Below are 14,301 nucleotides of genomic sequence, written 5' to 3'. Positions count from 1 at the left end.
TAAGTAGGGCAATTTATTGGCATAGGTCTGTTCATGAATTCTTTAATAATCTTTATATAAAGTCAGTATTATTGTCTCTTTCTGATTCTAATAAGTTGACTTTTTGCTCTTTTTTGTGTGTGTCAATCCAAGACAAGATTGTCAATTTTTATTGACTAAAAAAAAAGTGTGTGTGTAGTGGCTCAGTGGGTAATAATAGTACTTGCTGAACAAGCTTGATAACCTGAGTTCAATCCCTAAAATCTACGTAAAAAGCTGGATGGGGTGGTAGGCACTTGTAATCCCAGGACTCTTACTGTGAGATGGGAAAGGAGACAGGAGAACCAGCAGGAAGCCCGCAGGCCAGCTAGCCTGGAGTGTGGAGCATACTGGTAGAAAAAACAAGAAACCTGACTTCCAAAAGTTGTCCTCTGACTACTCAGGTACCATAGCATACAAACACCCACACTCTCACATATATGCATGAAAATACATACATACACACACATACATACACACACACTTTTAAATCTTTTAATTTTGTTGATTTTTTTCCTATTATGTTTCTATTTCTAATTTATTTATCCAGCATATAGTTATGATTTTTAAAATCTATACTGATAATCCCTACAGTCCAACTGGACTGTCCAGTCATTCACCTTTCTTTGTATCTTTCTTTGCTTGTTTCTTCTCTTTTCTCTCTCTTTCTTTAATGATTTATTTATTAGATATAAGTACACTGTTGCTGTCTTCAGACATCAGAAGAGGGCATAGGGTCACATTACAGATGGCTGTGAGCCACCATGTAGTTGCTGGGATTTGAACTCAGGACCTCTGGGAGAGCAGTCAGTGCTCTTAACTGCTGAGCCATCTCTCCAGATCTCTCTCTCTCTCTCTCTCTCTCTCTCTCTCTCTCTCTCTTTCCCTCCCTCCCTCCCTCCCTCCCTTCCTTCCTTCCTTCCTTCCTTTTAAAAGTTATTTTATTAACAGTGTTTGAAGGTTTTTCATACTGTGAGACCAAAGCAGGAACAATAGACCTTGCAGGTTAAGGTTTCTGTCTGTAGTCACAGAATAACTTCTTGTTTGTCCTGTGTTAAGTCAGGTTAAGGTTTCTGTTTGTAGTTAAAGAATAAGTTCCAGTGTTAAGTTCTTGCAAGTTAAGGTTTCTGTCTGTAATTAAGAGTTACTTCCTGTTACTTAGATCTGAGGTAAACTACAAAACATGTTTTTCACCCCACACTAACCTTGGGACCCCATTCCCATGATTCCCTTCCCTTTGTTCCTTCCCTTCCATTGTACCTTTCTAACAATGTAAAAAGCCAATCCTCTCTGTGAACACTTTATCTCTCTGATAAAAGGAAGCTCAAGAGGAAGTCTGGGGCTGCTCTCTAAAATCCTGACTTAGGGAAAGGCTGGGGAGTCCCAGGCATATCCCAAATAAAGCTTGCTGCACTTGGACAAAATAATTTCAGTCTTTCTTTTCAAAAATTTTAAGTTCAACAATATATACTTAAAAATTTATTTCATCTCTATTTTTCATGTGTATGTGTGAATATCTGAGATATATGCATCATGTGAGTAGCTGACACCAAGAAAACCAGAGAGGGAGCCAGATCCCTGAAAGTGGAGTTATAGGCAGTTATGATATCCCAATGTGGAGGCTGGGCACCAAACCCAGGCCCTGTGCAAGAGCAGCAGGCTCTTTTAACCACCGAGCTGCCTCTCCAGCCCTTGATCATATACACAGTCTAACACAGAACATTTCAACTTGAACTACGTCCATGTTGTTTTTCTTCCCACAGTGTTGGGACTCCCAGGCCCTTGCATATTGTGGATCATGCTCTGCCTCTGAGCCTTCCCCAGACTAGACATTTCTACCCAGATCTCACATTCTCTTCCCTGTTCACAAAAGAGAAATAAACTTCACTAGTGGGCTGAGAAAGAGTGAGTTTAACACTGGTGAGGCTCGGCAGTAAGAGAATGACCTGTGACCTGTGTGACCTTTAACACCACCATCAAAAACATCACTTGATGAACGAATACTGTCTAAAAATAGACATCAGGTATTATCAGGAAGACTAACCTGTGTGAGCCTGAGTGAACAGTCTCGGTTAATGCACTCCTGGTGAACTGAATCCATCCATTAGGCTATACTTTCCCCCAAACACAGGGAGCAGCAGAGGGTTTCACGATCACACATACACACTCGGCAACACACACATCTGTACTCTAATGATTCTCCCTATACTCAGTAAAACTCAAGGCTCTTGGATGTATTCTATGTAGATCTCTAAGAGAGGTACCATGTGATGGTGGGAAGATGGGAGAGACATCCAGACATGCTCCATTTCAACCCAAATGAGCCGCACTGCAGTACCATGGCCAGGTAGCACATGCATTGTCCCTCAACCCAGAGCAAGGCTCTGAGGAGTGGCAGTGACTCTGAACTCCCTCTGCAGGGTCTTGAGAAAGAAACCAAGGGACTACCTATCCTTAGATCCCTTGAAATTCCCACCACCAGGGTCTAGTGGTTGGCTTCCCAGGCTGCCTAACAGGAAAAATGATGACTTCTTCTTTGGGCTGCATGGGAGGCAGACTCTGACTCCAGGCCAGAGCTGGAAGGCTACAGTGGGTGTGGCTAGAGGAGCAGAGTGCAGCCCACAGTGTTTCTTTCAGGTGAGTATGTTTTATACGGCTCTCCTGCAACTGGCTCCATTCTCTAGGAGACTAAGAAGTCACACACAAGGCGAGACTCACAACTACTTTCCCTGTGTATGTCTCCTTATCCACTTGATACCTGGCACTTTTACCATCCTGAAACAGCATGTGCTTTCTTTTTTGCTAGGACAGAAGTCTGTAGCAGCTTTGTCAACACAGGTCACTCTGCTGGAGATTAAACAGTCTTATGTCAGTAGACAGTTGGAGGCAGGGACTGAATCCTAAGGAAACATTTCAAGCACAATGAAGTATCTGTCAGGAGCCATAATGGGACAAGCTAGTAACTAGCAGGTGATCTTCCTGAGATGGCCTGCTTCAGATTATTATATAATCTGCGACAGGTTTGACAGATTCACTCATATTAGGCGAGGCCGCAGGAGAATTTATTTTAGGAAAGATCCCTGCCATTAAGATGCTTTCCCTGTTATTATTAAGCATATATAACAATCATTAACTAATGGCCCACCCCTTTGAGCAGATCTCTGCAGATCTATGAAGATGTACTATCTCGTAGTCATGCTACATAGACAAATAGACGACTTCTTTAGTCCTAATGATGATCCTGTAGGAATTCCTAGAATTATATCAGTGCTTATTAAGCTCTTTTACAGTGGGACTGCTATTAGTTCCTTTTCTGATAGTCAAAACTGTAGTGAGAACTCTGCCAGTCTCCTATGTGTCACCAGTTAACTGCTCTTAGAGAGTAACCAGACTTTCTCCTACTCAGAGCACATTCCAAGAGGTTGTAAAACAATTAACCAAAGGTCATAAAAAGGGAACTAATGATTTATTATAGGTGCTAGGACAGAAGATAAAATATTGACTGGGTTTATCTATACAAAACTTCACTAATGAGTTAGTTATGGTTTTAAACCTTCAGTGAACCTGTGGAGCTGTGACAGGGGATGGATGGTTAGTCAGACAATTACTCCTGATGAATATGCATGCAAACGTTCTGTTGTAAACTTCTATTTCAAGTTATGACTTGTTTTTGTGTGTGAACTTATGATGAACTTCGTAACATGTGATCATGTATTCTGAAAGATGTATAAGTACTGAGGACAAAGAGAAGAGAGAATTTTTTTTTCCCTTACAAGAAGTTTTTGCTTTTCCCCACTTAGAGAGGAATTTTTCCCTTAACTAGAATTTTTTGCCTTTCTCCACTTAGAAGAATTTTTCCCTTTCCCTGCTTAGGATCTAACCGCTTTCCCCTTAGATAGCTTTCATAGGACACTTTTTACAACTTAGTAATAAACTCTATAATCACTTTTCTAAGTGTCCCCTTTTCTTCCGGTGAAGACTAGCAGGCTGAAGAGGGGAGCAGTTCCTGCTGAGATAGAACACAGGTCACATTACTTAATCCCCTGCTGCTAGGCTACAGGTGTCAGTCACCTAAACTAGCAGCCTTTTACCCTCAGAAAGAGCAAGATCCTGTTTAGGACATTTTATCATCAGCATTTCAGTACAGTTAGAGCTAGAATGTCCTGAGATTCTCAGACCTTAAAGCCACACCAGAGTCCTACTCTGTGCCCCTGCCACTGCTCTTTCAAGGCTGGGAGGCACCCCGCAAGTATCTACTGTTTTCGTCTTTGGTAACTCGGGGTCTAATTTTAGAGAACATACTGGGGTCTTTTAAGTTGGAAAGCAAAGCCATTAAAGTTGCATAAAAGGTTTGTGAAAATCCAGACATATTTTCAGATAACCTTACCAATAGCATCTAGAGAAACAGCAGACAGCACTTTACACAGAAACCTCTCCTCCATGTTTCTGCCAATAGTTCAGTAGAGCACTGCGGTGAGGGAAGCACGCTTGTTAAGCACGCTGTTACTTTTAGTTTGACTAATATACACCAAAATAGCAAGGCACCTTCTACCTGATTCTGTCATGTCACAAATGGAGTTAACTAACGTCTTTCTCATTTTGTATATGCTGCTAGAGTACTCAATACAAACAACACAGACACATGTACACACAAACACACACCATGGCTATTCCCAGAAAGGGGAAAAACCAGCAATCCTAAATGCTGCTGCATACTATCTGAATTCACCTGCACCAGCAAGTAAGGTTGGAGATCGCTCACACAGAGCGAGGATCACAGAAAACACCAGACAAAAGCTCAAGTGGGCACAACTGAAACTGAGCAGTCCAACCAACTCTGGCTTCATGTTTGACTTTCTGGATTAGGGTTCTGTGTTAGGTAACTTTAGACAGGGCTCCCCATGACACCATTATCCTGGATTTACCATACTATAAAGGCTCCTCCCTGAGCATGGACCACCTACTTGCTTCTCCTGAACAGAATATGAGAAAAACGATGGATTCCAAGAGAGGCACTCAGAATGCTCATTTTTTCTTCTTCTGTTTCTGCATACTCTGATGTATGCAGCTACCATGTTATAAAATGTTCACCTGATGGGCACACAGGGGAAGGACTTGAGGCGCCTTAGGTCAACATTAGGTGAGCCTGCAAGTGATTCTTTCCGGATGGACCTGAGTTTACCTGAAGCCTGCTGAGCGATGCAGAAATGGAGAAGCACTGGACAGTGCTGGAGCCATGATGGTGACCCACATCTGAAGTCCCAGCAATGCAGGAGGCTAGGGCAGACCCACTTGAGCCCTTGAGTTTGAGACCAGCTTGAGGAACGTAGAGATTTGTGTTCCACTAAAGACCCGACTACATACAGCTTTCCTCAGGCATTCTCAAGGCCATTTTCATAAAGCCCAGTTGTACTGAACAATTAGACACAGACTGCTTTTTATATCTAAGATGGACTTTTACTTCCTTTAGTTGAAATATTAAGCATTTACTTAACCACATTTCTTCTCTTTATCTCTAAGTTGAGGGAAAAATTTCTTCCTTACAGACAACAGCAAATAACTGACATAAAGTGAACATATAAATTTTCCTTTTCTTTCACTTTCTCCTTCCTCCTTCTGACCCTCCCTCCCTTCCTTTTCAAGATAGGGTTTCACTGTGTAGGCCTGGCTGTCTTGGAACTAGATCTGTAGACCAGGAGGGCCTTGAACTCACAGAGTCTTGTCACTGTTTTTCAAGTGCTGGAATTAAAGGTGCCTGCCACTACCACCCAGACAAATTAATTTTCCTCAGGTTCACAGGGGACTGGTTTCAGAAACCCCTGGCACATACCAGAACCTGTAGATGCACGTCTATAAAACAGCACAGTGCTTACACAGTCATATACAAACTCTCCAACATTCTTATTATTCTTTAAAAAATTAGAGATAAGTCTTGCCATATAACTGACAGTAGGCCTGAACTTCAGAACTCAATAAAGCAATTTTCCTGTCTCAGCAGGGTATGCCATTATGATAGACAGGCCTACTACACTTTGGGTAACCTCTACTTTACTGACCATATAATAGCGTAATGTAGATGGCTTTCCTGTCAGGGAATGATGTTCAGTTTAGAGTGATATTTTCCTGAATACTTTCCATTAGCAGTTGAATTCATGAGTATAAACTCTAAACACATACATGCATACATACATACATACATATATTTATATTACATATATCATGTATGCATGTGTGTATGTATACCACAGATACACACAACAAAGCCTAAATTCTTTAGGATAGTCTATTCTAGAACCTTATGTACTGTTTATGTCTTGTAGATCTCAAAGTACCTATCATTTCTCTACCTAGAAATGTTTAGAAGTTCTTTTCATAAAAGTCTGGCAACTACATTCTCACAAATCATCTAGGGATCTTTTTATTGGCTAGACAGAAGTCTAAAATTAGGCCCAGTCAAATGTTCTTGGTCTCTTTCTTGTGTACAATAGCTGATTTTCACCAAGCTGGCTATTTTTGTTCAGCCCATCACTTGTCCCAGTATGGTTTCTTGCTATTTGAACCAACAGGGCCTACAGAGTCTTACCCCTAGGCTGTAGGCTGGTGCAGGGGCTGCATGTCTTAAGCTCTGAGGATAGCTTTTTCACAGATGTGTCCCAGTGCTGGGTACTTGGTAGTTACTCGTCAAGTGTGATCCCCTACCAAAACCCACTCTGGTTTATACTTTCTTTACTGTCCCTAGACACTGGGTCACCCTGTCATCTACCTATCTCCTTACATTTCCTCAGACTGAGCTTTCCCTAAAACTCCTATGTGTATGTGAGGTCACGCTTATGGCAGGGCACTTACAGACCCACTTAAAGCCATTAGGATTATTAGCTGATTTAGGATAAGTAGGATAAGGAAACCCAGAGGGAACTGGTTCTGTTTCTGGCTTTCTAATTTATCAAAGTCAAAATTTCATAGTCTAAATTTTTCATAAGTACTTCTAAAAGATTTCATCATTTCATTCCTTCTTATCGCACTTGAGTGCCTGATAAACTTCCTCCCTGGGCCACTGACATTGAGCCAAAGTTCGCTGCCTCTTCCCACATCTTAGAAGCTCGAGCAGCAACCTAAGACGGCGGGTTTTTGTTAAAGAGTTAAGACCTTCAGGTCTATAGGGATTACTTAAAGGCAGCCGATGAACACATTGATTGGGTTCTAAGTGTTTGCTGAACAAATGGACAGAATGTGAGAGCAGAATAAAAGAACAGGAGAAGCAGAAACTGTGTCTACCCTCAATAAAGACCACTTGACATCAGCGCTGGATTGGAGGTCGGCTTGATGCTGTGTACCGAGCTTATCAAAAACAAAGCCTCAAAACCACACATTTCTCAATATTAACCGGAAATACTATAATCCTGATTTTTGTTTTAGACCAAATTACTTCTAGAAAGAACAACGGCGATCACTACGGCACAGCGTGAAGAGCAAGCACCTTCCAAGAGAGTCCAGAAGATCTTTGCTTCAACTCCACAGTCCCTGAAAACAACACAACTCTGCTTCATCATTTGTTTAATGAGAGAAGAGTAAAAGAAGAGAGGCAAGGCGGCCGGCCATGGGCATGTGGTGGGAGGGGGCAAGGGGGCAAGAACAGAGAACAAAGAGTAAAAGAGAAGTAAGAGGGGAGGAAGAGCTCATTTGTTTTTTGAAGTGAACTTGCTGAGCAGGACAGACTCACGGACAGAAGAACCACACTAACTTTGAGTCTCAGTAGGAAGTAATAGAGAGGTTTTATTTCATCAATATCCTTGGAGTTTGGGAAACATGTATTGGTCCCTCAAAGGCTAACTTACTGACAACATGAAACAATGGGTCTGGGATCACAAGGCTGACTCTATCAAAGCACAATCATCCTGTGAGGATCTGCCTTAAAGAGCCCTCTCCATGGCTAACTTCTAAAACTGTAATGTATGTGCACTTAGAGGGTTTTTTTTTTTTTAATGTATTTTATGGAAGGAAATCATCACATCTCAAAAAGCATCACTGACAAGGTTAAACAGGTGGGCTTAGAAACAGCTTCCTTTGTCCACTTGCTCTCAACAAAAAAGGTGGCATCTATGATGAATTAGGGCTGGAAGGCAGGTGTGCTCTGGTTGCTATAAGTGGATTAGTCACAATTTAGTTGCTGTGATAAAACACCATGGCCAAAAGCAACTTACGGGAGAAAATAAAAGTTTATTTTGGCTTATGGTTGGTTCCACAGGGTTGGAGGACAGAGTCTGTAGAGGCAGCAGAGGCAGGAAGCTAAAACACAGGAAGCAGAGAGACCAGGCAGGAAGTAGGGAGAGCCTATAAAGTCAGCCCCCAGAGGTGAGCAGTAAGACCGCACTCCCTGAAAGTTCTGCTCCACAGTGATGGACTTCTTCCAGGGAAGCTGCACCTCCTAGAGGTTCTACAACTCTACAAACAACCAGGGACCAAACGTTCAGATACGTGAGCCTTGAGGGACATTTTCACTCAAACTACACCTCCAAATGTCTTGCTTAAACAGGCAAACAGCTTAAAAATGTCACCCATAGTACCCATTTGGTCCACTCAGCACCTCCAATGGTGGTTGGCAATCCTCTCAACTTTACAAATGTGGAAACTGAGCCCAAAGAGACGACCTGACTCAGGTACAAGAAACAGAGCTGAAATTCAAACTCCAGTCTGTGTGACCTCTACGCCCACACTTCCAAGTTCTTCCTATTATACAGTCAGACCTGATAAATTCCTCAGCAAATAGCCAAGGAATGTCAGAGCAAAAGAATAACGGCTTTAACATGCATTTAAAAGTCTCCTGCGGGGTGAGCCTTCTTCTTCTGTTCTTAATTCCTTAATGTTTCAGAGATGATTATGACAATAGCTTACCATTTTTATCATTTTTGTAAATGCAGAATCTCACTGGGGCTCAGCTTGCCCTTAAACTTTTCCTCTGCCTCTGCTCCCTATTTCCCAGCTGTGAGACTTCACAGGTGCACACCGCCATACCTAGAAATGCCTTATCATGACTTATGATTAATTACGATGAAGGATTCTACTCTTATAAAACATTTATATTAAAAATACCAGACACCAAAGCACTTTCTTTTGTGGAATATTTTGCTTTAAAATTTCTCATTAAAAAAAAAAAATCTAAATTTTAAGGTGAAACTGAGAAAATTCTATTACATGGGTTTTCCTTCCCTTCAAAACTGCATCTTTTTTTTTTCTGGAAGAGTAAACTGTAGTGTCAAAATTAAGACGGATGGTTAATGTCTTCTACATAAATTTTAGGGACATGTCAACTAAGGCAAGAAGTCACACAACTGTCAAAAGCAAGAGTAATAGGATTTTTGAATATACATCCTAATAATAAATCAAATGCTAATTCAAACCAACTTCAAATGATTTAAGAGAATTTGTCAGATGTTTTTTTGACCAATGAGCTTGAAAATGTTTAATTTATTGTTTTCTTTACTTGATGGCCTTCTTACTAACTCAAGCTACTTAGATGCATTAATTTCAGGCACTCGACCAAGATCTATTTTGAGAATCTCTATGTAGTTTGAAGTAAATCTTCAAGTCTCAAATCTGACTCCCAGTGATTTGCTTGAATCACACGGGGCATTATTTTAATGTGTAAGCCAGCACTTAAAAATAACTTTGAAAAATCACTTATAAAACAGTCAGATTTGAACTTATTAAAAAAAAAAAAAAAGCAAAACAAACCTGAAAGAAAAAAGGGTAGATTTGGCAGTTCACACCCTCAACAGCGAGACGCTCGGCGTGCTCCAGCTGCTTCAGTACGGGACTGTGACAGCACCCCAGGTGTCCGCAGAACTCCTTCAGCTGACCAAATGACGCACTCCTACAACCTGGCCCAATTAAATAAGGAACTTAAAAAAAAAATTCTACTTCTTTTACTAAAAAGTCTAAGGGCATCCCCACCCTCCTGTGTGCACACACAGATGTGCTCGCCATGTGTGGGAGGGTAGAGCCACAGATTGATGCCAGATGTCCTCTATCTCACTGAACCTGGAGCTTACTGTTTAGGCAGGATTTGCAGGCCCCCAGCCCCTGGGATCTGCCTGTCCCTGCCTCCCTCTCCTGCAGCACGGGGTCATGGATAGACACTGGGTGCCTGGCTTTATGGAAGATGCTGAAGTGAGAAACCATGTTTGAAGGACATGTGCTTTCCTTAAGGAATCATCACCAGCTCAAAGAGTGCTTCCATCTCAATGCCAGTTCTAAAATTTGTGCTGAGTTTATTCAGGATAGAAAAAAGACAGCCCTGGGGCTTTTGCTTTATCACTCTGCATAATTAGACTGTCCCCTTTGCCATCAATAGCTAAGGTCCGTCATGTGTCTCGAAGTCAAAATGAAAGCCCTGGTCAGGGCCTGAGTGCACACTGGTTGTCTTCAGCAGCGTACATATCAGATCTCTGCACCTCTTCCAAGGTACCTTTCCCTTTCTACCCTTTACCCACCAGTGGTGAGATGAGACACTGGTGGCTCTGTTTTAGCTAACACTTCCTCCTACAGAGATTTGCTGAGCATCTCATGAATAATGCCCAGGCACCTGACCTAAGGCTCTCTTCTTTCAAGCTCCATTCACTCTCTTCCTAATACATACTAACATGACTCTGGGAGCCAGTTATGTTGTTATGTTTTAAAAAGAATGGGTAGCAAGGGGGAAAATGCCTCTTTTTGTGCTGAAGGTCACAGAAGAGGCAAATTAAGACTCAGAACTTCCTAAGACTTGGCCCAGGACTTGGGAAATCAGGAACACTGACCTTTGAATACCACTTCTGATGTGCCAAAACTATTTGCAGCTCAGTACATCAGAACATAAACAAACAAGAGGAAATGAGTAAAGGAGGTCAAGGCACACGTGGTCTACTACAGGGAAAGAAGAAACAGCCCTAAGACTTCTTTAAGGGGGGAGGTTGTCAGGATCTGAGGTCCCATGTGGTCCAGCGTGCTCAAGGTACTGTAAGGGCTGAGAAAAAGGCAGATGAGACTGTAAATGCCACATAAAGAGGGCAGGGGACCATGTACCACTGTTTGGGAGTGGCCAGATCAAGGAAGCCATTCAAACAGAGACAGGACAGCCTGGCTATGGCACTCCCAGATGTTTTAGAGACATCTGCACACCATCCTACCAACCAGAGACACCCAGAAGATCCATGCAAGATAGGAGAAAAGGGGACAGAACACCTACTTCCCTCTCTACCACACAAGGGGGACTGCAGGACATGCCCTCAAAGACTGACTGACTGAGGGTTTGAATGTGGACTCTGTAGCCTGAGTCACCTAAGAAGTCAGAACCTCTTACAGCTAGCAGATAACCCTGGGGGAAGTTACCCACCCTCTGTGTGGCACGTCTCTCCTGTAAACTCAGTAACACCACCACACATGTCATCAAAGTGCTAGTTCCTTCTGCAGAAACACATTTAGAATGATGTCTGGCAGAAAAAGTAATTCCTAGGTTAAATAAGCAGTGAGTACAAGGAACACATAGAGGAGACAGGTGCCTAAACTCTGGAACACAAAAATGGGATAGCTCACCTACACACACAGGAAGACTGGCAAAATGTAAGACGCTGACATTCAGAAGCCTGGATGACTGCTATCATCATCATCATCATCATCATCATCATCATCATCATCATCATCATCATCATCATTCTCTGGGGACAAGGTAGTGAAGGGCGGGACAACTGGACAAAGGGGTGGGATCAGGAATTCTCAGGAAGTCTAAAGCAGTTTGACCCCTAGGCTCTCCATGATAAGAGCAGAAGATGGGGTTGGAGGTGAAGGCAGCCACTGCTGGGTTAGACACATGCCAGGTCAAGGTTGACTGGTGGCCTCCACTGCCAGGGGAGGTCAGAGTGCATGGGTGTGGAATCAAGCCACCTACATGCTCCTTCCGTGTACATATGTTTTACCTGACCTCCCGCAATCTAGTCTCTACCTATACTCTGGGGATGGCCACTGATCTTCCAATGTCCACTTCCAAGGGCCACATCTCCATTTTTACTGGCTAGTTTTCTTTAGTTTCTTTTCTTGCACTTGGGTTCTAGCACTTGTAGAACTTGCATATGCAGTCTAGGCTGACATAGCTTTCAGTCTTCCTGTCTCCCATTCCAGAGTGCTGGGATTACAGGGACTTGTCACCACCTATGAGCCTGTGCTTTTGGAACCTTCCTATGTCCCTGGCTTCCACACTTTCCTCTTTTCTACTTTGCGGCTCCCTTAATACTTACCAATCCCTTTAAATCCCAACTCAGAAGCTTCTCTGGAGCTGCAGTCTTCTTCATGCTCACTGCTTCCACCCTAGTTTAGACCTTTGTTTCTGAAATGACCCCCTGCTGGTCTCCCGGTCTCTATCCCTGCAGGGCTCACCACTCCCATGCTGCTTCCAGAGTTCCCTTCTTCAAAACCAAATGTGGTCATGTTGTTCTCCTTACAGGCCTCTACCTGCACATACTCAATGGTGCAAGCCTCAACCTCACATGTAGGAGACTATATAACCTTATTCCAACCTGCCCCTCCCTGCTTCACCTCCCTACCCACCCATCAACACTGAATTTCTCACCATCCCATGACATGAAACCAGATGCCTCTTCAACACAACTGTTGTGTGTGTGTGTATGTGTGCATGATTGTGAGTGGGTATGGTGTGTGTACATACATGTGTTTTCATGTATGTAGACATACAATGTGCACATGCATATGAGGGCTTGTGTGCATACGTGTGGAGACTCAAATCTGATGCCAGGTTTCTCCTTCAATGGCTCTCTTTAGTGACTGAGGCAGGGCGTCTTGCTGAACCCAGAGCTCACCATTTCTACCAAGTCTAGCCAGCTAGCTCTGGGGAGCCCCTGTTTCTACCTTTCTGTGTTTCTGGGATTGCCTGCTCACTCTTATGTGGGTTTTGGGGATCAGAACTCTGATTCTTATGAATGTGGAGAAAATGCTTTATTCATCCAATTATCTCTCCAGCTCCCAGTCTTTATGCAAGAAAATCCTTTCTTATAGCTGATTCACATCATCTAAGAAATGTCCTCCTCAGCTTCCTTAAGCAGCAACATTGTTTTCTTATTTAAACAATTATTTATTTATTGTGTGCATGTATGTGTATGTGATGGATGCACTCGGGACAAGGCACATGTATAGAAGTCAGAGGCCAACCTGTGAGGTGTGGGTCTTTGCTATCATGTGGGTCTTGAGGATCTGCAGTCTTGGAGCCCCTTTGCCCACAGAGCCCTCTTGCATCCCTAGTTCTTTACCTGCTGAGTGGTGAAGATTCTTAAGACAGTCCTGGCAAGACCTGAGTGATCTGGACCATTAGACCCAGAACCTCCAGGGAGCCATGTGTTCCTAACGCTCCCACAGCCTGTATGTGTGAAGTAAATGAAGCCCATTCACCTCCCGCTCTAACAAGGTCTGTGCTGGAGTACAAAGGAGACTGAGAAGCTCTGTGCCAACAAGGAGAGGGCTGTTCTCACCGCTGTATTTCCTTATTCTTCCACAAGGAGGCAGACTGGGCCTTAGGCACTCTTTCGATGAAATTCACCAGCTCTTCCATGAGAAGCCTGAGTTTAAACAAAGCATAAAGAATATTGAAGAACAATTTGCTGCTAACACTATGCCAGGAGAGGGAGATTTGCCCACTTTTCACTACCGTGTCCCAGAGATAGATGTTTTAAACTGATGTAAAAAGCTGACACATACTTTGGGAATCAAAAATCCTCCAGTCAGGTTCTTAACCTGTGGGTCTCGATCTGTTTTGTTTTTGTTTTTGTTTTTTTTTTGGGGGGGGAAGGAGTGTTGAATGACCCCACCACAGGGGTCATATATCAGATGTCCCACATATCAGATATTCATATTACAATACATAACAGTAGCAAAATTATAGTTAAGTAGCAACAAAAATAATTTTAGGGTTGTGGGTCACCACAATGTGAAGAGCTGTATTAAAGGATTGCAGATTAGGAAGGTGGAGAACCCCTGGTTTAGAGGGAGACGTTGAGAACTAGTTTAAAATCTGCCCAAAAGATCTACAGTGAGACAGACTTCTGCCATTCTGCATGGAATACCTGAACATAGCCAAGGGAGTCCAAGGAGTGCTGCACTCAGCTGACTTGCGGCTACACAGACATTGATAGCACCCTGAAAACTAGAGGATAATCAGACAGCTGGAAATAGAGCTGGACCTGGCAGCTCGTCTCTGTAATCTAACCAGAGGCTGAGGCAGGGAGACTGCCATGAGTTCTA

The 14,301-nt window shown here is 42.9% G+C and overlaps 1 protein-coding gene across 4 annotated transcripts in view; it reads right to left on the bottom strand.

Annotated features, from left to right (window-relative positions):
- Ints9 (integrator complex subunit 9) overlaps positions 1-14,301 on the bottom strand; it is an 83,735-nt gene that overhangs the window by 31,319 nt on the left and 38,115 nt on the right. For all 4 annotated transcript variants that reach the window (NM_001402259.1, XM_087585279.1, XM_087585281.1 and 1 more), the window contains 1 exon segment: positions 13,533-13,619. In NM_001402259.1, coding sequence (NP_001389188.1) covers positions 13,533-13,619 — 87 coding nt within the window.

The sequence above is a fragment of the Rattus norvegicus genome, chromosome 15 (genome assembly GCF_021556685.1).
Source record: "Rattus norvegicus strain SHRSP/BbbUtx chromosome 15, alternate assembly SHRSP_T2T, whole genome shotgun sequence".
Classification (NCBI taxonomy): Eukaryota; Metazoa; Chordata; class Mammalia; order Rodentia; family Muridae; genus Rattus; species Rattus norvegicus.
Note: the sequence above shows the minus strand (reverse complement) of the source record. Positions and strands in the feature narration are given on the sequence as shown.